This window comes from Chelonoidis abingdonii, unplaced genomic scaffold (assembly GCF_003597395.2).
Source record: "Chelonoidis abingdonii isolate Lonesome George unplaced genomic scaffold, CheloAbing_2.0 scaffold0027, whole genome shotgun sequence".
In the NCBI taxonomy this organism is placed as follows: domain Eukaryota; kingdom Metazoa; phylum Chordata; order Testudines; family Testudinidae; genus Chelonoidis; species Chelonoidis abingdonii.
In genome coordinates, this window is record NW_027424288.1 from 995,067 (window position 1) to 1,019,448 (window position 24,382).

General features: G+C 43.2%; 1 protein-coding gene across 3 annotated transcripts in view; it reads right to left on the reverse strand.

Annotated features, from left to right (window-relative positions):
* Nucleotides 1-24,382, reverse strand: part of MXI1 (MAX interactor 1, dimerization protein) — a 92,868-nt gene that overhangs the window by 14,689 nt on the left and 53,797 nt on the right. For all 3 annotated transcript variants that reach the window (XM_032793519.2, XM_075061368.1, XM_032793517.2), the window contains 2 exons: nt 3,588-3,702; nt 2,261-2,432 (listed from right to left, as the gene is read on the reverse strand). In XM_032793519.2, the coding sequence (XP_032649410.1) occupies nt 2,261-2,432; nt 3,588-3,702 (287 nt within the window). The remainder of the gene's footprint in view (nt 1-2,260; nt 2,433-3,587; nt 3,703-24,382) is intronic.

The following is a 24,382-nucleotide window of genomic DNA, read 5'->3' on the forward strand; positions in this document are numbered from 1 at the left end:
TTTTGCTGCCAGCCAACCCCAAGCTTTCAAGCTAGGAACTGGATTAAAAAAGGAATTAGACACGTTCATGGTGGATAGGTCCATGAATGGCTATTAGCCAGATGGCTAGGTACATAATCCCATGCTCTGGGTGTCCCTAAACCTCTCACTGCCAGAAGCTGGAACTGAATGACAGGGGATGGATCACTCAATAAATTGCCCTGTTCTGTTCATTCCCTCTGAAGCACATGGTAATGGCCACTGTCTGAAGACAGGATACTGGATGAGATGAGATCCAGTATGGACATTATGTTCTTAAGATGAAGAACTCAGCAGAGTTTGGATTTATCATTAGTCAGTGGCTCTGCTCTGCAGGGCTGTGGAAGAACCTGTGTTAAGCAGCACCACAGCGTTCAGCCCCCGGTCGTGAAGTCTAGCTACTTTGCCATCATTGCCACCCTGGTTCTGAAGGCCTGGGCATTCCCCCAAGCTTGGATTGACTTTATCACCATGAGAGCAGACTGCTTTCAATGTCCTCTGCAACTCAGATATCAAGATGATGATAAGCTCTTCCAGGTCAGGGGCTGTCACTTTCTGTGTTTGCACAGTGTTTAGCACAACACAGATCTGGATCTTTCGGAGACTACAGTGACAAATAGCAGCACTGGGGGACACCTTACAGTTGTGATAGCTGAGACAGAGCTATATAGGGTACTGTAGTGTGTTTCTATAGGGACACAGGGTACCATGTTGAACAGCACTTCGGTGACTTTGGGCCATTAAAGTTAATAAGACTGAGGCTCCCAAGTCACTGAAATGCTTTTGAAAATTTTACCCACAGACCTTAAAAATGACAACACTAAAAAATAAATGAAAAATATTGGTAAAACAGTGAAGCTCACAGATCACTAATAAATCGATGGACAATCTCTGTGCTCTTTGTTGGTTCTTTGTGATTAAGGCTATGATTTAGGAACGGAGGTCATGGAAGTCACAGATTCCGTGACTTTACCGGACCTCTGTGATCTCTTCAGCTGCCCGCAGCTGAAGCCAGGGCTGGAGCCACGGTTGGGGCAGGAGCCGTGGCTATGCTCCCCACATAGTCCCGCTATGGGGGCCGCAGGTGGGCCATGTGTTCTTGCTCTGCAGCTGGGGCTGCAGCTGGGGCTGTGCATCTCTGTCACGTGGCTTGTACAGTTATTTTTAGTAAAAATCACAGACAGGTCATAGGCTCCTTGAATTTTTGTTTGTTGTCTGTGACCTATCCATGACTTTTACTAAAAATAACCATGACAAAATCTTAGCCTTATTTATGATATATAAAGGAAGTCAGATTTTTTTTTTTAATAATTCTGCTTCATCTTAACATCACACCTCCAAGTCTTCTCTGCCTTTTTTTTCCTGAGAGAAACTTTTATGTCCAGTTTGAGCACTAGTAGGATTATATCATCACAGATGCCAAGCAAGTGGTTGAGTAAAACTTGTTAAAAACATATTTAACTGTAACACTTGACACACAGTTGAGAGAAAAAAATCTCTGAAAGATTCAACGTTTCTCCCATACCTCCCCCCTTCAGGGTAGGGAGGAGAAGGTACTTGCTTCATATGCAAATCCTTCAGAGGAATTGTCCAATAAAATGGGAAAGACAAGTCCTTAACTCAGAAATAGCAGGAACAAGCAGAAAATGGAACCCTGATTTCTGAAACTTCCTTCTAGGCCTTCGTTTTACTTTATAAAGAGGAGGAGCACAATCCATGTTTATATTTTGAAGCATGTGTTTGGTTACTGACTTGGGATCATGGATCATTGTTTTAAAAACAAAGCTTTTGGATTCTGACTTCAGACAACTGTTCACATACAGCGGTCAAGTTCAAATACCACAAGAATCACCTGAATCCACAACCATGACCCCTTTCCTCAACTTAAGCAAGACTGACCAATAACTGAGGCAGAATGACATGACAAAGCACACATCTTTTGCTCGGCAAATACAGAGACCCATTCAATGGCAAAGCAAAGAGGCAAGTAACAGGAAGAGCACAACGGAAGGAAGGAATCAGTCGCCACTCTCTCAAATTTTCAGGAGAGTTCAGTGTTTATCCTGATGCATCCCTTTTTGTAGATCCACAGATTCTAAGGTTAGAAGGGTCCACTGTGGTCATCTCATCTAACCTTCTGTATAACACAGAACATAAGATTTCCCTAATTAATTCCTGTTTGAGCTAGAGCAGATCTTTTTGCAAAGTATTTTAGTTAGGCTGGACGCATTAGAACACCTACCTCGCTCTGAATCCGAGCGATCAGAGGAAATGGTTGAGCCAATGCTGTCCATTCGTATTCGTTCTATCTCCTGAGGACCCTGCAGTTGTTCCAGCCTTCTCTTTAAGAATCTTTGTTCTCGTTCCAGGTTTTCAAGCTGGTGTTGGCTTCTCCTCTCGGCCTCCTCAAGTTTCTGACATGATAAAATATGACTTGATTATGACTTTAATTCTTGTTTTCTATAGTACAGCCATATACTTTGCTTCAGATTTTCCCATGTTCTGAAAGGATTTATGCTCAGATAAGTATCGGATCAGACTGCCCTTCAGTCACTAGTAGAAATGAAGTCTACTTGTGTCTTTGTTGGTTTACACCTTTGCTAGATCTTACATAATTGTACAAGGAGGATTTTGAGGGGTGAATGAAAACAGGATTTTTTTAAAATTGTTGTGCTTTATAAACGTGCAATTAACCAATAAGCTGCATCACTGAGTTCATCCACCAGGGGGCCTCAATTCCCTTAAACAAACAGATTCTGTATTTGTTATGATCACTTGTAACACAAAAATTTACCCTGGGATGTTTGGCTTTCTTGTTGCTTGGTTTAGTAGGTACTTCTCAGAAGCAGTTTTCCATTTAAATAGCAATTTATGTAACCTGCTACAGACTCCTTTGATCACAGCTGGGAAATCTACCAGACCAATGTTCTTTGTTTCCGGATGGCCAACTATTTGCATAAGATGGGAGTCATTTCACGCTAACACTTTCCTTTAAGCAGGGCTCCCTCCCTAACCAACCCGGAGCTGCAACAAAGGATATAAGTATATTCTTGATCCCTGCAAGACTGGATTTTCTTTTTACACTTTACTTTGCCAGAAGCAATCTACGAAGGGCTTTGGGAAGCTTGGAGAACCACAGATGAAAGATGATGGAAACAATAAGACATCAACCCGTTTCACTCGAGAGGCCTATACTGATTTGCCAGCAGGGGGAACGCACTGGAGTGACAGAAGTTACATTTCCCATCAAACTGCAGCCCTTCAATCACATTAGATGTGTTTCTACTTTAAAAAAGAGCAAGATCTGCTACTGTCTTCCCCCAAACACAATACAGAACAGGTTCCTTGCTCCCCTAATCAATCATTTCCAGAGTTAACAGAGTTTATTATGGACTCTTCGAACAACCCATGTTGTAATAATGGATGATTTAACCGAAGGAGCAATACATTTGAGAGGTATTAGTCTCAGTGAGAGCAGATTTACCTCTGGAGAGTGGGTGAGTGATTGGTGCAGTTAGAAACAGTCCAGATGGAAAGCATCTGGGAACCCTGGGAAAAGCGGTGCTTACCTTGATGTGTGCTTTGGCTTTGTTAAGCAGCCCAAGCGTTGTGTGCCGGGTGCAGTCTGGTCCTAGTGGTATCAGAACCTTTAAACGTTCTAAGCACAGGCGTAGGTGAGCACGTCTGGAGGGGGAGAGAAATTGATTAGGAGCTGCAGCCTTATAAAGGACAAAAATCAAACTCATTTTCTCCCCAGGCAGGCTCGATTTTCCAGCATCACCCTGTTTCCCTCAGATACCTTATGCCCTGCTATTAAATGTTTACTCTGCAAACACTAGTCACTCAACAACATTAGCCCTATTGCTAACCTCTGACAGACAGTTTATTTCCTTGTGCTCATACCTGATAACCTGTCTCGGCTGGATGAACTTTGGGGAGAAAAAACGCACTGAGGCAACGGTAGTCTGCTTGGTTTCACATAACTTGAAGCTGCCAGCTATTTGCAGTCTACTACACTGTGTAGAGTTTTATATCAAGGCACTTTCAAGTGTCGAATGGTGTTACACACTAGCACATTACTGGTTAAGGAAAAAACCTAACTTTATATATTGAACTATGTACCATTCACTGCCCATCTTCCTCTTTTTCCAGCCACATCAGGCAAAAAGGAAGCCTAACTGACTGCAGCAAACTCCTTACTGCAAAGTGACTGAATTACACATCACACTCATTAAAGGGTCAGATCTGCACTCTTTGGACATTCTGACTGCAAGGAATACAGGGCTGCATATTTCCTAGCCCGGTGTTTGAAATCTTGCTGTCAACACAGATTCTCTGGGACCAGAGACCCTTTGCCTATTTCTGCTTCCAGCCCTTGCACTATATTCATAGATTCAAGGACTGGAAAGGACCTCGAGAGGTCATCGAGTCCAGTCCCCTGCCCTCATGGCAGGATCAAATACTGTCTAGATCATCCCTGATAGACATTTATCTTACCTATTCTTAAATATCTCCAGAGATGGAGATTCCACAACCTCCCTAGGCAATTTATTCTACAATAACAACTCCAAACAGTACAGTACTACTGTGACTATTTTGTTTTGGACCATTATTACAGAACACTGTAGTTTTGTTTGTTTTTTTAATTATGGGAAACTGCTCAGAGAGCAATCTCAAAGCATAACCCCACTCATACTGCAGTAAAACCAGTTCTGTTTTCTCCCATGCTAAATTATGTATTCAGGAATTAACAGTAGATTTATGGTAAACAATAAAGTTATTTTTTTTCCAGACCCTACATTAATGATTTATGTTGAATTTGTAATCCCAATCAACAGAACAATGACATCAAGATGATCAGTCTATACTCAAGGTATCCCAGTGCAAAGGTTCTTGAAAGCCTTTACCAGCCCTGTTCAGACACAAAGGAACGGAATCTAAACTCAGTCCATCTGAACGCAGAAAAACAAATTAGTTTGGACGGTTTGTTTACATTTTGTATTTGAAATTCACTATTGTTCGCAGTTTGAAAGGGATGGGGAGAGGAGTCTGTAATCATGCAATTATGTCACTGACAAGCAAGGATGATTAAGGGAAGAAGGGTCAGGGGTTTAGCTGATGAACTGTCAGTACAAGAGCAGCACCCACTAGCACCACTATAGTTATGGGTTTGTCAATGTTTCCATTATAAAAACCTCTTATAAAAGGTCTATAATTCAGCCGCAGTAACTGCCTCGGGGCTGAAATTTGGGCTTTGGCTGAGGAATGTGTGTTTTTAATGAAATATTTATTAAGAGATTTGATTTTAAAAGTGTCATAAACATAAAAAAACCAAATCGTGTCAATGTCACCCTCCCGCTCAGCTTTTTCTACAGTGAAACCCGCTGGCATTTAATCCTTATTGCTGACTAAGAGTTTTCACTACTTGGGAAAACCAATTTCAGTTGACAGCCATTTCGTGTAGATAAACAGCTCTGGACATGGTCAGCAACGGGTGCTCTGCTGAACACATTACAAGGACGTTTCAACCCAATGCTGGGCAAACCTGCAATGTAAGGATCGGCAGGGCTTGAACCTGGACCTGCAGGCAGCTCACATTGCCACCAGTCTGTAACCTCACCTGTCTCCAGTGACCCATAGAGGTTGTACCACCACAGGAAGTTAGGCCTCGAGTTAAATTGACTGACAGTTGTCTTAGCAATCCCCTACACAAGTCTATGGGGTGTACCAGGAAGTGTTCAGGCAACAATGTGGATCCCCAGATAGCTACCATGGCAGTCCCGCATCTCTGCCTCTGAGCTCCCAATATTGACCTCGGCTCCAAATTGCATCTGGACTCCCGACTGACCCCTGGAATGCCAACACTGATCCTGATACATGGTACTGACCCTCAGTCTGATTCCTGACCCTTAACTCTTGACTACATGCCTGGCCCTGACCCCTGGCTTCTGAATTCCTGCCACTAGTCCTGCTTACCTTCGTCCAGGATCCTGACACAAACAGGTTGGGAAATGGACTTTGGTTTAGTTTGGCATCCAAAAGTCTGAATTCTGACCTGAAGCTCCTGCAAACTAGCCTATTGTTTATGAACCCACAAAACTGGGCTGGACATTTTGCAAGATACCAGCCTCTCAGGAGTTGTCAATCACTGCCACTTCCTGTTACAGCTGGAAAAGCTCAGAATGGCCTCTCTCATAGCATTTCACCACTGCACCAGAAAGGAAGGGTGGCTTTATAACACCTTTTCATGTTCTCTGTACGTGTATATATATATCATCCTACCATAGGTTCCATACTATGCAGCCGATGAAGTGGGCTGTAGCCCACGAAAGCTTATGCTCAAATACATTTGTTAGTCTCTACGGTGCCACAAGTACTCTTGTTCTTTTTGTAACTAAGGCACTGGACTGGGACTCAGGGGAGACAGAGTTGATTCCTCCTTGTCTTCACTGTAGCGTTAGCTTGAGTTATCTACACTTGAATTAACTCCTCTCAAGTGAGCCTAGTACAACTGAGAATGAGCCTACTACAAAATGACCCTGGAGCTGCAGAGTGTTTGCATTAGCAGCACCTAGTAGCCATGTCCTCACTGTAGTACTAGCTCCAACATCAGCAGCACTTGAGCTTCAATCCGTCCCCCCAACAGGACAGCTAGGTTGAGGTAAAAGCACCAATGAGAGATGTGCATGTGTGGATAGGGATCAGATTAGGGGCAACACTCAAGTTAGACCTTAAGCTAACAAGGCAGGTCTGTCTGTGGTGTCCCACAGGGATAAAACTACTTCCTTTCTCCCATCCTTTACTCATCTTTATCTATTTAGACTGTAAGCACTTCTGGGCAGGGACTATGGGCTAGTCTACATGTCAAAGACCTTTCCAGTACACCTATACCAACAAAGGCCCTTCATGGAGATACAGATTGTATCAGCAAAAGGAGTTATTTTGCTATTATAGGTAAACCATCTCCGCAAACGACATAAGCTATACCAACAAAATGACTCCTTTGTTAGTATAAGTTGCATCTACGTGGTGGGGGGTGGAGGAGTGTGCTGACATAGCTATGCAGAAAAACCTTTGTAGTTTATATCCAGCCTCTCTCTCCCTATGTCTCTGTACAGAGCCTAGCACAAATGGGCCCCAATCTTGGTGGGGGACTGTATGTGGAGTTATAAAAATTGAGGTAACACCAACTGCTACCACTTCCAGTTCCATTCCTAACAGAAACCTGAGGTCACTGTCCCAGAACAAGGATGTTCTAGATGGTTTACCCACCAAGGCTTAATACGCACAGGTGGGCCTGTCCAGGTTGCCACACAAACTCTGTGCTATGCATCATTACTTACCACGTCTGGGGAAGTCTGTGTATTAAACCCCCCTCCTTTTTCTTTTTTTTTTATTGCCAGGGTGAACCTAGGAAAACACTGCAAAACTGTGCTAGGAACCAGTGAAGAGTGTAGACACACAAACTTCGAACATGTGCCAGGCAACTGCCTCAGTACCAGATATCCCTGATGGCTGGGAACAGGATATCAATGTTCGGCTTCTCAATAACCAGTGAATTTCAGGAGCTCTCAAACAGGCCTTGGCACGATATACCATGGCTGTTAGCGGGGGGAAAACAGAATTACACAAAATTAAGCAATGAAAAAAATCTCAAAGCCATGGACACTGAGATGACAACTTTTTAATTTCTTTCTGCCCAAGAACAGTGGAACACAAATGAAAGCAGCTGCTGTTTGGAGACCTTTACAAGGTATTATGTGGGATAAAGCAGTCTGAGGACCTGTCCACATGAAAAAAGTTACACTTGTATAATGTAGAGGGTGTGAATATAAAGCAACAGAATCAAACTGGTGCAAAAGATTCACAGATCTTTTTAAAATTGGCTTCTTCTGGTTTAACTTGAGTCAGTTAGGAACAGGTTTAACTGAACTCTCATATCAACATAAGAGCAGCCACACATTGGTTTGCTCCAATTTAACTCTGGCTTGGTCGACACACAGGTTTTGTACCAGTAGAACTGAAAGTTAAACCAGTACAACTCCTAGTATAGATACGTTTATAGTGGTAAAACATTGCTAATACCAGGATAGTTTATTCCCCTCTTTCCTATGGGAACAGTAATCTTGGTGTAAAGCACCTAAATACTTATATTGCTGCATCACATGAGTGGGTTGCACTACATACTAATTAGCACAGTTAAAGCACTACAGTTTGTGCATGTGGACAAGGCCTAAATCAATTTAAAAAACTGATTTAAGTTGCACTGTGCAGCTGCCTCCATGTAGACAAGCCCTTAGTCTCAACAGGCCAATTGTTCCCACTTCTCCAGCCAAGTTTTCTCCACTTCTCCCACTCTAGCCCACCTCTCGTAGCCCAGCACATTTTAATGGGGTTTAAAGAACGTGTCTGTTTTTCTCCCCAAATATTTTGCATTTCAGCTTCCAAATGCTGGCAGGTGCGTAACCTGTTAAGTATTTTTGGCCTCTGTGGGCTGAAGTCAAGCTGATCACTGATGTTAATTAAGAGACAAAATGTGAAAGCAGCTCTGATTCACTGATGGGAGGCTAAATAAAACACAGAAATCAGCTTCTATCAAAGCCCAACTTTTATCAAAGCAAGAAACTGACAAGGAATTTTATCTCAGCTGGTCAAACAGAGTTTACAGGTGTCACTGTCCAATCTACAGGCCCTTATCAAAAAGTCCTGCAGTTTTACCTTGGCAGTTATAATCCCACAGTCTAGACAAAGTTGTGTGTCTCCTTCCCTTAATCTACCTGGTGCTTTATTGTAAGGTGGCTTTAACATAGCCTCGGGCTCCCTGGCACTTAGCAAAAATACCAGCGCTGCCCAAACATCACACAAGAAAGTCACATGACTTTCCATTTAGACCACTGGATCATGCTAATAACTGGGAAAAAAAGTCTAGAAGCATTATAGCTTTATACAGGGAGAATTAATTTACAATCAGAGGGAATCCTTAGGGCATTAGAAGATGGAGATGAATCAGCTTTCAGGGACTGCCAGTTTCCAAGTAGATCTGAACACATGTGAACTCATTGCAGGAGTGACAGGTAAAAGTGGAGAAGTGAGGGCAGACTCTTCATAGTCACTCCCATCCCTGGGAAGGAAAGATGCTTCAGAAAACAGGGCTACCACAGAGGTTTCTGGTCCCTGTGGATGACATGTAGTAATAGACATGCCAAAGCCCTGACCCTGTGCCAAGACGAATGCATGAGTATATGAGGGAGGAGGCTTTCTACTCTTCCTTAACCAGCTGGCCCTCTCCCGTTCATTCCAGTCTATTCTGGGGGACACGGGGAGGCTCACAGGGTGCAATGGCTTGTCTCACACAGCAACAGCCAGTGGGTGGTTTGGATTTGTCTGGCTGGAGACACAAAACCCATGACTCCTGGGAAGCAGGAGCTGAGTGCCGGGAGGACGGAGGGCTGAGGAACTTGCTCCTTTGCCTGGCCCAGAAAAAGCACAGGGCAACATTGCCTTTTACTTGGCAGGCTGGAAACACTGGCCTGGTTAGAGCTACAGCCCATAGAGGGGGGCTGCTTGCCTTAGCTTTTCCCTTTTGATACGCTGGGTCAAATTCAGTCCTGGAAGACGACAGTCCTGGAAGACGACAGTCCAACTCCACTAAATTCACTAAATACTGTTGCTGCATTCAGAGGAGCTGCACCCGACTACATCAGGGCTGAAGCTGGCCCGCTGTGGTCCTCTTGTGCAACTGTTACGTGCAAAGAAAGCAAATAATGGAATAGCTGGGGCTCAAGTATCAAGAGCCTGGCCTGTCAGGCTGCAGCCCTGGCCTGGGATGTGCTGCTGGAGTGGGAATACCAGAGTCAGAGGATAGTGCCTTTCTCAGACTCATTAAGAGTGAAATTCACCCCAGCTTGGAGGGGCTGGCCCTAGTGGGAAGATATGCAATCGTCCCAAACTATCTAATGCAGAGATTTCTGGATAGGAGGAGGAGGAGGGGCCAAGGAACAAATCCAGGCAAACTCCAGAGCCCTGCATATATGTTACTGCAGCCTACTGGTGGGAGTATTAACCACAGTAGGGCTGCAATACAGGGGTAGTGGTGTGCATGCACATGTAGTCTCATTCCTTCCCCCCTCGTTAAGTGGCTTTCACAAAGGCAGAGAGAGTTTCACCCTCAAGGCTGACTGCATTTGGATTGGTATTTCACCCCCTCCTCTCCAAGCTCTAAACCCTCAGGGTAACTCCCCACCCCCTGCTTTGCTGACAAGTCAGCCCGCATTCTAAGCGACCCCCTCCAGATGCTAAGAGAGAGCGTTCGCCCGTCTGCTGAGGGCTGTAATTTCAGAGCCTGCTCTTCGCAGTTACCAGTGACATCACTGACTCTGATTACATAAAGCTCTGGTGGGAAGCATATATTTGTGTGTTTGCTTCATAGCTTCACTCATCCTGCTGTACAATATGCGTCCAAGTCCTGCCACAAGAACTGCTCTGCCATTCCTCCCTCCTTCTCTGACCCAAACCACAGTGTGGGAGAGAGATTTGGGGGCACAAGTCTCCAGGTTTCAGGAGATGGGTGTGTTTGCTGATACCCCGAGGGGTGGGGGATAGAATTCGACAGCTGGCACTCTGCAAAAAGCTTCTCAGGGAAGATCAGTGAGACCAGTTTGTCCCACACAAATACATGAGGGACTGAGGGCCAAACACAAGGGCACTCCCCCCTACACCCAGAGAGCAGGCAGCCAGGATCAGAAAAGCTCCTGTTATTCACCTCCACCCTGCCCCAGCTCTGTGCATGCAGACAGAAAAGCATGTGGGCACTAGAGAACAATCCTCCTTCCCCACAGGTGGGCTACAAGTCTGCTGAGACATGGCCCATGACCCTTCCCTTACAGGGGTAAACACAATGGCAGCATCCACTGCAAGGGAAAAGGAGGCTTCCCTCTGCGGGAGCCAGAAGGGAACATTTCAAATGGACTAGTCATGGCAGACACTAGGCAGGGATGGGGCAGGTGGATGACACATCAGGCTTGCCCCTGAATTTCACCTTGGAACCTGCAGACCCAGCTTTCAGCCTGGTCTAAGCTAGTCAAAAATGGGCTGCAAGAAAATCTTTTACTTGCAACCTCTGTACAACTCCACCCACAAGAGCTAGGCTTGGACTTTTTACATGAGGTCTTCAGCAGGGCTCTGATGCAGATGGTAATAGCTTTCCCCTGGCATGGCCTGGAAGCCGTAAGTGCTGCAGATGCATCAGATCAGCTATATCTAACTCCATGCCTCCCATTTGGAAATCACTCTGAAAGCTACTGGACGCTATGACAACAGGTGCTTCAGAAACCCCAGAATGCACTGGTACATCTGGACGGTTCCATCAAAACCAGAGTGTCGGTGCAGATGTGATAAGGACAAGCAAGGCAACCTGTTTTATCAGGCATCTACATTTGTGTTATGAGCTCCTGGAGTTGGGCCTGATTGAACTCCCACTGAAGTCAACAAAAAGATTCCCTTTGAATTCTCTGGGAGCCAGGTCAGGCCCTTACTGTAGATACACCCGCCTTTACTTGTGACTGAAATAAATAGAATAAAATTCTCCTCTATTAAGGCCCTGATCCTGCAAAAGCCCTTAAGCACATGCTTAACTCTAAGTCTGCAGGCAGTATCATTGAAGTCAAATGGACTACTCATGCATATGCTTCGCTAAACCAGGGTCTAAACTCTTGCAATAAACAGAGAGACCTGGAATAGGCTCCAGGCAAACCTCCATGGAAAAACCACATCTCACTCACAGAAGGAAAGGGGCCAGCAAAGGAGTAACTTTCTAGAAAGCAAAGTATTTCCAAATTGGATTGGATTGTATTACATTTTCTTTTGATAAGAATTAGACAACAGGGATAAATGAAAAAGCCAATTCCTAGATCCCTAACACCCTACTTCAACAAAGCAGTTTAGTTCATTCTTCACAGTAAGCACATGCTTAAGTCCTTTTGAGGTTGAATCAGGAGCTTGCTCCTTTTAAAAAAAAAAAAAAAAAAAAGAGGAGGAAGATGATCTCCATGTGGAAGGGAAAAATTAATTTTATCCCCCCTCTTATCAATGAGTTGGGTCTAATTTAACCCTGAAATTCGAAACCAGCAACTTTGCTTGGATTTCACAGTTACCAGCTTGTTTAAAAAATTCAAAGAGAGATCACTGTTTAAAGAAAACAATTCCAGGAAAATGGAAGTGACCCTGGATCAATAATTCATCAGGAGACAATGATATCAGGAAGTAGTACCACGAAGCATAGGCATAAACTGGGGATGGGGGAAACAGAGTTTCTTTCTGTAAACAATTCACAGGTCATATGCCTACTTATCTTTTATAGCCATCACATGACAATGTTTTTCCTCTACTCTTGCCTCTAGCCCAAAAGATAACTATCCCTCCTGCTTCAGCCCCAACAACCTAACACCTATTGGCTGGGGCAGTTTCAGAACTCCTCTTTATTGGATGATTCATCCTTTAGCAGAAGAAAAAAGAAATCTAAGATTTTGCCAAGTAACTAAATCAGAAATTGAAGGCAGTCAAGTGCTGGGGCCTCTATTTTCTTTGCTGCAGAGTGTTATGTAATTGCTCCAAGCCCTTGAGCCATGCACAGTAAAGCTGCCATGGCGTACAGCCAGTTTTCAGTAACTCCACACACACACAATTCCACATGATGGCCGCTAGCACGTTACCCTACACTTGATATATTTTTTTAAAAGACAGACTCTGGTTCCAAAGGATATACTTAAAAACGAAACAAAAAAATCCTCACTTGTGTTACTAGATCTTTTAAACCAAAAGAAAAGATTTTAAAAAAACCTCCTCATTTACTTCTCACTATTCACAATGACTGCTTATCTTCTGTGTTTCACTCAAACAGGGACAAGGAAGACAGACTTAGTCAATTTCACTTCTGTTTCGAGTCAGTTTCACATGCTGGTTCCCATGCATTATGAACAGTGGTGCTATGTGTTTGGGTTGCAAACTCCTCAGGAGAGTGTGCAAATTGTTAAATATCTATATCTATATCTATATATAGATATATAGCTATCTGCTGGTCTTCTGTTTTATAAAAGCTTGTTGTTGTTGTACAAAAACAAAAACTAAACCCGACACAAATAAAGCAGCTCCATGGGCCAAATTTTCAGCTTGGTCTTAACCATACCTCATTTGTATGCACAAATAATCAATGTAGATGAGTATGTCCCTGACTGTAACTGCATCGCAGAGACCGGGTAAAGCTAAGTGCAAAAGAAGTGGCCAGTCGACGAAAGTCAGGCCTTGTGACTTCCCTCTTATTTTTTAGGGGTTACATTAAGCCTACCTGGGAGACTTCTATTTGTACAGAGCCCTGAGTTCAGTTAGGGCTTCCAGATATTACCGAAATACCAATAGTAATAATAATCTATTAGTACATTTTAGGAAACAATGTACATTCTATCCATTGTAAACACATGGGACTATTCTACAGATCACTGAGATCAGCAAGATAGAACCTGTCAATACAAGGGCCAATTTCATAGCTATTTAGTTTCCTTAATTCCACAGCTGATACAGAATTTTTAAAATCCCAGATACATAACAGCTTCCAAAAACAGAATCAGTTTCCTCCAGGAAAAAGGGAAGTCCATTCAACTACTACAGAAGAGAACAGCACCTAATACAAACCTCTACTCTTCAAACCCCAGAGAGACAATTCAGAAACTTTTGGTATTTGGTCCAGCAGGGCTTCTTTCAGGGTTTGGCACCTGAAGCAGAAAGTCTGCCCCTGGTCTCAACTTCAGTACCTGAAGGAGTCCCACACAGCCCCAAAGTGGCTGGGAAGGGGTCATGATCAGGCCAGCCAAAGAGTGTGAATAATCAAACAGTTTCTATTGCCCTCCAATCTCCGCAGAGATAACCATTTCACTCTACAAGTCCTTGGGAGTCGATAGATTCAAGAACAGACTACATAAATATTCTTGCTGTGTGTTTTATTTTCAATTAACAACAAAATAAAAGATGAAATAGAATAAAACACATCAATAGCAGTCACAAACCATCCATCCAGGTTTGTTCTCTCTATCTTTAAGCCCCTTTAAAATAGCTCATGCAGGTCTCCCCTCAACTCGAAGATCTGTCTGGTATAGCGTTGCCAATTTTGGTTGGATGTATTCTGGAGGTTTCATCCCATGACATAATCTTTAATTAAAGATTAGTCTTTAATTCCTGGAAACTCCATGACAATCCTGGAGGGTTAGCAACCCTAGTCTGGTATCACATGTTTTTATACTCATGTGACCATGATTTTCAGGGTCCAAGACAAACCCCAGGGCAGACCTGAGTAGGGCACAAAAGTCCAGGAAGTTTATCAAGGCAATTCCCTACACTGCCCCTAGGCCTGGGTTTTCTGCAACAGTCTCGTTAGGCCCCCCGTAAACCCGTCCCAGACAGCCCAACAGTCCTCCTCATAGTAAATCAAAGAAATAGTCCCCAAACCAAAAACTCATTAGTCCTGTGCCAGGCCTACCTTCCTTCAGAGGGCTCTGGCACCCATATGTCTGAGATCAAAGACTGCTTTGCTCTCTGCGTTGAGGCTGTGCTGCATTCCTCCTAGCTCTGCTCAGGAGATAGCACCAGGGCGAGGAGCAGCACAGTCTAGTGGACAGGAGTCAGGAGACCTGGTTTCTATTTGCAGCTCTACCACTGACCTGCTGGGTGATTTGGGCAAGTCACATCACCTCTTAGCATTTCTGTTTCCATCCCACACTTTGTCTGTCCTGTCTATTCGACTGGAAACTCTTCAAGGTAGGGTCTGACTCTTACCATGTGTATATGCAGTGCCTAGATCTTAGTAGAGGCCTCTCAGTTCTAGCACAGAACAACAGCACTACTAGTCCCAACTGTTCAAAAATTGTGAGTCAGGACCCAAAAGCAGGGCTGCCCAGAGGATTCAGGGGGCTCGGGGCAAAGCGGGGGAGCTGCGGCGCTTGTACTCACCCGGCGGCGGTCCAGGTCTTTGGCGGCATTTCGGCGGCGGGGGGCCCTTCAGTTGCTCTGCGTTTTAGGCAGCACTGAAGGGCCCCACACTGCCAAAATGCCACCAAAGACCCGGAGCGACTGAAGGGCCCCCTGCCACCAAAGATCCAGGCCAGGGCTCGTGGGGCATTTTGGCAACAAGGGGCCCTTCAGTCACTCTGCGTCTTCGGCAGCACTGAAGAGCCCCCCACTGCCGAAATGCCAGCCAAAGACCCGGACTGCTGCTGGGCTAGGGCTCACAGGGCCCTTGTGGGGCCCAGGGCAAAATTGTCCGACTTGCGGCCCTGCCCAAAAGCCATAATATTAACTTAAAAAACATGAGACTGTTTTCAAATACATTTAGGGATATTTTTATTTGCCTTGTGGATTCTGATCCTGGCAACATAATTTCAAGCTTTTCTTCATAGCCAAGAAGATCTGACACTTAAATAAAAGCTGAAATTCTCATGCAATCTCATGATTCCAGCAGCTGGGGCTTGCAGAAAATAATAACTCATAAAATAAGACTCATAATAAATTCACAAGATGTGGAAAATGATAAAAATAATAAAGGACAATCCTAAAGTGAGGTGCCCTATCCCAGAATGAATCTCTCTACTTGCAGTAATACGACCACTGATGCTTTTTACCATACTTGATTTCTCTTTAGAGACAAGGATGTGAAACTTAAATTTAGTTTCAACTCACTAGAGAAGGCCAGGTATTTTTGCACGTTTCACAAACAGAAGGTGAATAGCTCAGTGCAAGTGGGCATCTAGAAAGGAGAAGACTCAAAGAAGTTAGTGACTTAAAAACAAACAAACAAAAAGCACTTTTTCCCATTCAGTTCTAGTATAAAATTGTTAATGCTTTGTGTTAAAGCTGTATGAATAATGGATATTTTGGTTCACTGATCATTCAAAAACATTTAAAACAAAATTTGTTTTGGGCCTAAACGTTTTGTTTTGATCACTGAAAAACCTTTTAATTTTATTAAAAAGCAAAGCACACTTTAAAAGCAAAATATTGTTTTGAATAAAAAAACTCACAAAACCTGATTTATTTATTTATTTATTTTAAACCAAATTCAGTGAAACTTGCATGTATTTTGGAAATGTTTCAGGGTCACCAAATCTTACATTTTTTGCTGAAAAAAAACTGCTGAAAATTTTTGCCTAGCTGCAGGGTTCAGTTTCTCTCCCCCACTGTCCACACAGAGTGTTTCCTCTTCTCTTTGTACACAGTGGAATCTGGACATCCCTGGAAGGCTTTGGAGAGAAACAGCACATTATAGTGGACATTCTGGAGTGGAGTCTATTAATACCAAAGCTAAATGTTTTCCTAAGATTGTATATTGAGGGTCTACTAATGATTATTTTGGCTGTTAGCCAAGTGTTTTAATCACTGATTCTGATTAACTGAACTTTATTGTACAGTGGTGTGGTGCAATATATGACATTACATGCCAAATTCTTTCAGGCTCAGCTGCCTATTACAGTGTACTAAACCCTATAGTGATCATCGGCTCTAAATGCTCACCGCATCATATTGTTTTTCTGACCTGAAAACAAGGCCTAGTTCCCGCTGGTATGATTCATATTGGTAAATCCTAGACAAGACAATGTGGCAGTAATTTGGTCATACACTCCTCTGATAACGCAAACATTTTCCAGCAAGGTTCTGGAACTATGATACAGTTACATCCAGGCATTTGGCTGCTTTACATGCTATAGAGGTCTTTAGCCTTAAAAAACAAACCATCTTGCAAAGCAAGCATTAAAAGGCAATATGGAGACTAACCATGTTAATTACAAAGCCAAGGTTAGACTAATAAAATTCTGCCTTTAAGTTAAAAAAAGAAGAGTACTCTTTAAATAGCCAACTCTGTTTTATACCCTCATTCTTGCTAATCCCATTATAATTACTCTCCTCAGGATGCACCCAATGCTGTTAGTTGCAAAGCATGACAAACACTCACAAACGGCAGGAATTTACACCTCTCCTCCACCAACTGCCCAGCAAGGCATCTGTGCAATTCTACAGAATGCTGCCAAATCTGAGCAAAGATGAACAACTGACATTCATTAACAAACCATTCTGTCACCTCTGGACATGCAACTTTACTGCCTCAATGAGGTCCCAAGTGACAGTGGCCAAGATTTTCTGAAGCAGCTAGTGATTTTGGGTGCCTGATCGGGGAGAGCCTTTAAAGAGACCTGATTTTCAGATAGTGCTGAGCCCCAGCCCTCTGCAAATCAGGCTCCTTTAAGGTGGCACCTAGAATCACTCGTTGCTTCTGAAAATCTTGGGTGATGAGCTCTGTGGAGTGGCTGCCAATTTGGGCAAGGAAGAGGCCACTAGCTTGGTACAACCAGCAGTCTCTTTGAAAGGAGCCTAGGACTGGAAGAGGCATGTTGCCTCTCAGAACTGAAACACATTACTATTGGTGATCTGTGGAGAGGCTCGAACAGCACCTGTGTGTATCATAGCATTGACTTGAATCAGTTATTAGTCACTTTCCGGAGCACGCTTACTCAGCCATACTAAAAAAGCCCAAACATTGCAAAATCTTCTACAAAACCCACCACACTTCTCAGCTTATCGTCCTGTATTCTAACAGTATTCTCACACACAGTATTTTTTGTTAGAGTCTCATTTTCTTAAAAAAATTATCAAATGGATCCTGGAGTTTTATGCATAGACATATAGAAAACACACACTACACATGCCAGAAGCAAAGCACACACAACGCAAACATAATTTCAGACTTTTAAAATAATATTATTGTTAAAATCAATTTAAGCAGCAAGGACTTGCTCTATAATAGATATGTGACTGCTGATGAAAGAATAAAGGATGCTATCAGTCAATTATTTGGGTATATTTATATTTTCAAATATATTTCCTGTTTTGTAAATTACAGGTAAGGAATATGCAGAGTATCACAGTTATATAATGACCCTGTATTAAGAGTCAATGTCTGTAATATACACAAACATGAGGATAAAAAAAAAAGTGTGCGATTCTCTAAATTACAAAGCTAATCAACAACTTTGAAAGCCAAGATGCTGTTAATGCTCATTAATATGAGACTCAAGATTTACCTCTTCTTTTATGAAACCATATTTGGTCATCTTCAATTGGGGGATGAAAAAAAATCACAATTGTTTGATCAAAATAACTACAAATGCGGCAGCTGGGAATGTCTGTTTACACCAGCGGTTCTCAAACTGTGGGTCGGGACCAAAAAGTAGGTCGCAATCCTGTTTTAATGGGGTCACCAGGGCTGGTGTTAAGACTTGCTGGAACCCGGGGCCAAAGCCCAAGCCCCATCGCTTGGGGCCAAAGCCTGAGGGCTTTAGCGCTGTGTGGTGGGGCTCAGGTTACAGGCCCCCTGCCTGAGGCTGATGCTGTGGGGCTTTGGCTTTGACGCATACCTCTCCTTCCCCCTCCGCATGGCGCAGGAGGCTCGGGCTTTGGGTTTATTCCCCCCCGCCTGTGGCGGTGGTGCTTGGGCAGGCTCAGGCTTCCGTCCCTCCCCTAGGATCGTGTAGTAATTTTTATTGTCAGAAGGGAGTTGCGGTGTAATGAAGTTTGGGAACCCCTGGTTTACATATAGGGTTTTATACCACAAGGAAAGCATGTGCTCTTAATCCAACGCCTCTACACACTGTCAGAAATATTTAGGTAGCCATCAAATATCTATTGTACCATTCAACTGCAGAGGGCATGCATCTGGAACAGACGAAGCAGTGCATGTTATCTAATATTTCAGCTGTAAGCCATCCCAGGAGAAAAAATAAAGGTTACCAGTTAAGAGAAAAGCACCATAAATATAGCAAACATGTGGTTGAAAAACAGTATTGTAATTGGGCAAAGGGATTTAAAGAGACCCTAATACTATTATCTCCTATTAGCTATGGATTTCTGTAGATGAATTAAATCAATGAAATAATACTGATACTGTATTTTAAGAGTCTGGGAATTCCTCACACTGGGTGCCATGTTCAGTGCTGATGTTAAGTTACTGTGCATATTACACAACAGGGGAAGCCAAACAGAAAAAAAGACACATCAGTGGCAAAGTAGTGTACATCGCACCACATGTACAGGAGATCAGGACCTAGTGCTAAAGTATGTAAAGCCTTTGATAGAAACCCGTGACCGAGAACAGAATCTGGCCCAGTGGATCAAAAAATGCACATTACTTTTTTGTCATTCCGTGGGAGCCAGTTTCAGATCTGGGTGCTGGTGCAAATGGGATCAGTACTCCAAAGAGCTGAATTTGCCACCAAGAAAGTCAGGAACTATGTGGATCTAAGTAAAGCTCTATCTTATTTAACACCCATCTTCTTCTGCACCTTTGACCTGCCAAGAGAATAGGACTAAGGCTGCCTCCTACCATTGCTCCATCCTCAGAACAATTGAAATGCGTGAAACTGACCATCTGGGAATCATTTTCTTGGGGAACAAGCAAAGCAAATGTATTGATGGGAAATGAAAATCAGTTGTGTTGACTTTTGTTTTTTCTGCTCAACAATCCTTCCCATGTGATTCAAGGAGTCACTTTATTAAGAACAGATTCTTGCTAGTTGAACCCTAGATCTGCTGTATAAGGTTACTCAAGGCCCTTGTCTCAGTAAGTGATACAGTGAAAGACCACGGTTCTAATTTCTAAAGAACAAAGACAGCTGTAGTCCACACCACTAACATTTGTGGAAAGATTAGATGCCACATGCTCACTTGCTCAGTACCCATCCTGCAATGCAAGGGTCAGGATTCAATCTGGGAATAAATCAGGAGACGATTTTGGAGAGGGGAAAAAATAAAAAAGGAGCTGTAACATGTAATCCTTATGTCTGTTTCTACTTGTTCAGTATCAAACTCTGGGGTAGAACTTATCAAACAAAGCCACATAAGTTACAACTATAGAACTATCTTCAATAATAATGCATTACATATTACACACACCCTGTAAAAGTAAGGCACTGGCAAAGCATATTACATACCTCTGTACTGCTCAGGAGAACCTCCAAGTAGTGTTGTTAATTTGGAACACAAAAATGACTCTCCATACACTACCATTTCCATGCACTGCCTACACTACACCCACTCCCTGCATGTATCTCAACTAAATCTGATGATTTTTTTTTTTTTAAAAAATAAATACCATTAAGGAATTTTGATTGAAAGTCATCCAGTCAGGAATGGCTTTTAATTCAGTTTGATGTGTGGCTTACCATCATGAAAAACAAATAACTTATCTCTGAGTGAAGATTTATAGCCTTTCCCAACAAAAGTATGACCCCTTTGGCTGCATTCTGAGGTGTTTTTAGGCCATGTAAAGTGGCAACTCCAAAGAGCAGAATTTTCAGCTGATTGCATGTGTAGAAAGGAAGCATGATCTAGTGGAAAGGGGCCTGTTTTCAATTCCCAGCTATGCCACAGACTGCTTATGGGACCTTGGGCAAGTCATTTAGCCTTTGTGTGCCTCAGTCACCCATCTGTAAAATGCAGCTAATAAAAATTCCCTACCTCACAACAATGTTGTGAACCTTAATCCATTAATGTCTGTCAGATGCTCAAACAGTACAGTGATGGTGGCCATATATAAAGCACCAAGAGAGAGATGCATGGTTTGAAGTGTTAATTATTTAATTCAGTATTCACACACCAGGTTAATAACCAGCACTGGGTATGCATGAGTTTTAACAGATCAAATCCAATTAACACTACAAAACACACACACAACTATACCAACCTCTGAAAAACCTCTTCTTGCAGGCTGTCCTTAGGTGGAATTTATACTGAAGTCGAAGGGATCAGTCTGGACTGCACGATCTGGCTAATTTTGCTGATCCAGCAACCATAAGTATTTACAGAGCTTTTCTTCTTTAAACTACCAGTCTTCCCTGCATTAATGCCAACCCCTCTTGTCCAAGAAATAATGAGTCATCCTCATCTCAAATCATCAGACTGGCTTAGAGAGTCGCATGGTTTTTAAAAATAATAAATGTGGGGATCTTTTCAGTTTCCTTCTGGGTTTTGAATTTTTAAGTTACATTTGAGTCATGTGTTTATGCTTTTCTCTGAAGCCATGAGAGCAAGAAATTTATTTATTTATTTCAAATATGAAAGCAGAGTTTCTCACTTAAGAATGCTTGAGTCCAGGCACTGGATCTTTAATAAAAGCAGCAAATATCAGACTTAAGATAAATACAAGAGACTTGGCAACACTGACATTATCTTCATACTAAATCCTTGAATTGTTTTAACAAATGCTCTTTATTTTATTCTTTAAAAACTGGAAAATCCAATCTGGCTACCCAGAATGACTTAGGGATGAGTCACTAGGCAGCACTTCTGGATAGCACATTCTAAACACCGATGACTCTGGTGTGGAAGGTTTATGGAAATCCACTGCTTCTGCTTTGTGCATTTTCAGAAAGCTTGCTGCTTTAGCAAGTGCTGATTATTCACAACCCTGCTCAGCCCACACCTTAAGCCCTCCTACGCCCACAATACTAAGTTTTTCAACAGATCATTGGGAAAAAACTTTCCATCAACAAAACCCCAACTTGAATGTGTGACTCAAGAGGACCTTATCAAGGCTTTGTGAAGCCACAGCAAATAGAGGCTGCCCTCCCTCCTGAAATCTCTTTGCCGAAATGTATCCCCATATGTGCTTTATCCAACAAACATCAAGCCTGTAAGCTGCTTTTCCAAGCCAAGAAAAGTTTAGAAAGGGTCACGCTGGAGAGCACAGTCACTGGACATTTCCTAAGAGGGTCATATTACCCAGAATATCCGACTGGGACAAACTGTTCTTCTGATTTGGATTCCTACTTCTTCAGGCATCAAGTGAGGCATAGGGAGCAGAAGAGGCAGGGGGTGGATGTTGTGTTTTGTGAACCATCTTTAGTGTCTAAATGAACATTCACACTCATCCTTCAAAGGTAATTAAATTTGCTCAACATTCAGGCCTTTCCTCTTAAGGTATGAAAGATATACGGAGGTTGATTTTTATCCTGATAATCAGCAATGCTAAAGCCATTCTCTCACTGAACCATTGTGCAAACTTTAAAATACAGCTCAATCCAGAGCCTCCCTTTCTCCATCTAGTTTACAGAATCTGCAAGTGCTACAAAGGCAGCCTGCTGAGACTCTGGAAAGTAAAGGACAGTTTTGCATCACTCAGCTGTGACCCCACCAATTGACAGAGAGGCAAAATGATTACTTTGGAAAGGGAGTTCCACCTGACCCTCCCACAGCTGGAAAGCAATGATGCATGGACGGGAGTAGGGAGACTGAAGTAAGGGGGGGGTGGGGGAGAGGAGATTTTCAACACCTTATGCTAGATGCAGCTTTTTTTATGATGAGAAAAATCCCTGTCCTTAAAAGCTCACAACCTAAACAGATGAGGCAGACAAAGCTTTGTGGGGAAGGGATATGAGACACAAGCAAACTGAACTGGGATGGTTTGTGAACATCACATTAGTGCCAGGATTAAATTTTCTGAGTGGGATTTTACTGGGATGGAATTAACTAAAGAGAGACTAAGGAAGAGAGGGGACACTGGAGTTGGGAGCTAGATAGAGTGAAGCTGAAGTGAAGAAACTGAGTTGGAGCAAACATCCAATCAGTACAGAGGAAAAAACATCCAGAGAAGAAACTGGAAAAAGCAGTTGGACACTGATGATGTCATCAGCGTCTGAAGGTCCCTCTCCAGTTGCTCCCATTCATGATCACACAGACCAACTCCCCCTCCCATCTGTGATTGCACAATGTCCCCAGGGGAAGAGCAGAAATTGGTTACATCAAAGTATTTTGTGTATTTTTAGCTTCTTTTAATGCAATTTACAACTGGAAGCAAAGGAGAGCCAGTACCATGTGACCGGCCAGCTCTCTACAAACCACCAGCAAGTTTTCTGCAGGCCACCAGTAGCTTACAATACAATCTAGCACAATGGGGCCCCTGGGCCTCAAGATGCTACTGAAACAATGGGAAATAATTATATTTTCTGAGATCGTTTTAGACTGTGGAAAAAAAGGGAAGCAGAAGTGCCATCACTAAAGACATTTAAAACCAGACTGGACAAAGCACAAGTAAATATTCTGCAGGGAGCAAGTCTGAGTTAGCAAGAGAAAGCACTAGAAGACCCAAGAGACCAGACAGCCTTTTTTCAAATGAACTATATTAATTTCCTACCTTTTCGTCTTCAAACTCACTCCTTCCTGAAATTCAGAGACTCGGCACTCCCCACATAGGAACTGGCTAGTAACCACACTCACTATTGAGCCAAGCCTGGTGTATTATGCAGAGCAAAGGATTCAATGCGCTGAGTATTTAAGCAGTATGGGAATGTCTCTCCTGGGAGGAGGTAGTGCAGAATGTACCATCCATCAGTCTCCCAAGTGCCATGTTGCTGGGAGAGCCAAGCAATCTCCGTACCACAACATATCTGTATTTGCGAGTGCGGGGAAGGGAAAGTAAATACGATTATGCAACAAAGGAGAGGTCTGGCTGCCTAGAGAGCCTCAAAGAGCACTGCTCTAGGGCCTTGGTAGAGCTGCAAAACAGTGGTTGCTTAGTTACAGCTGTTCCAAGTTCTGAGTAACTTACAAATTCCCCTTGTGGAGACATACTAGCTTCCAAAGCGCCTCCTGTTGTCTTCTCCCATTCCTACCTCTCAGCCCATAGCTGAACATCTACCTAAACTCCCCCTACACCTTCAGAAACTTAAATCAGACCTGGCTTAGTCCTTACAGGTATCAGTACTCTTCCCCTTCTCCAACCAGCCAGTCAGGTTGGCACAGACTACTGCTCTTCTTCACCCCCACAAAACACTGGTCCCATTCCCCTTCATAATTAGCATACCCCCTTCCTTACACCAACAGTGTCCTCTCCCAACATGGCCACATCCCACCAACTCACAGATTGGGGATAGGAAGGCAGTAAGATAAGACATGGAGATCTGGCTTCCATCCCCAGCTTCTGCCACTGAGTCACAGTCTAATGTTGGGACCTTTTCTGCCTCACTTTCCCCTGATCTGTATCCATTTTCTGGGAGGTAACAATCTCTACCTTTGTAAAATGCTATGAGATCTACAGATGAAAAAAAGTACTATATACATAAATTATACAAGAAAACCATTCAATACTTCACTGGACAGAGGCTTAAATCCATGGTTTTCAACCTTTCCAGAGTACTGCACCCCTTTCAGGAGTCTGAAGCCCAAACTCTGCCACCCAGGGCTGAGGCCTGAGCCCCACTGCCTGGGGCTGAAGCATGTTAGCTTTGTGGGGCCCTGTGGCATGGGGTCCCAGGCAATTGCTCTGCTTGACACC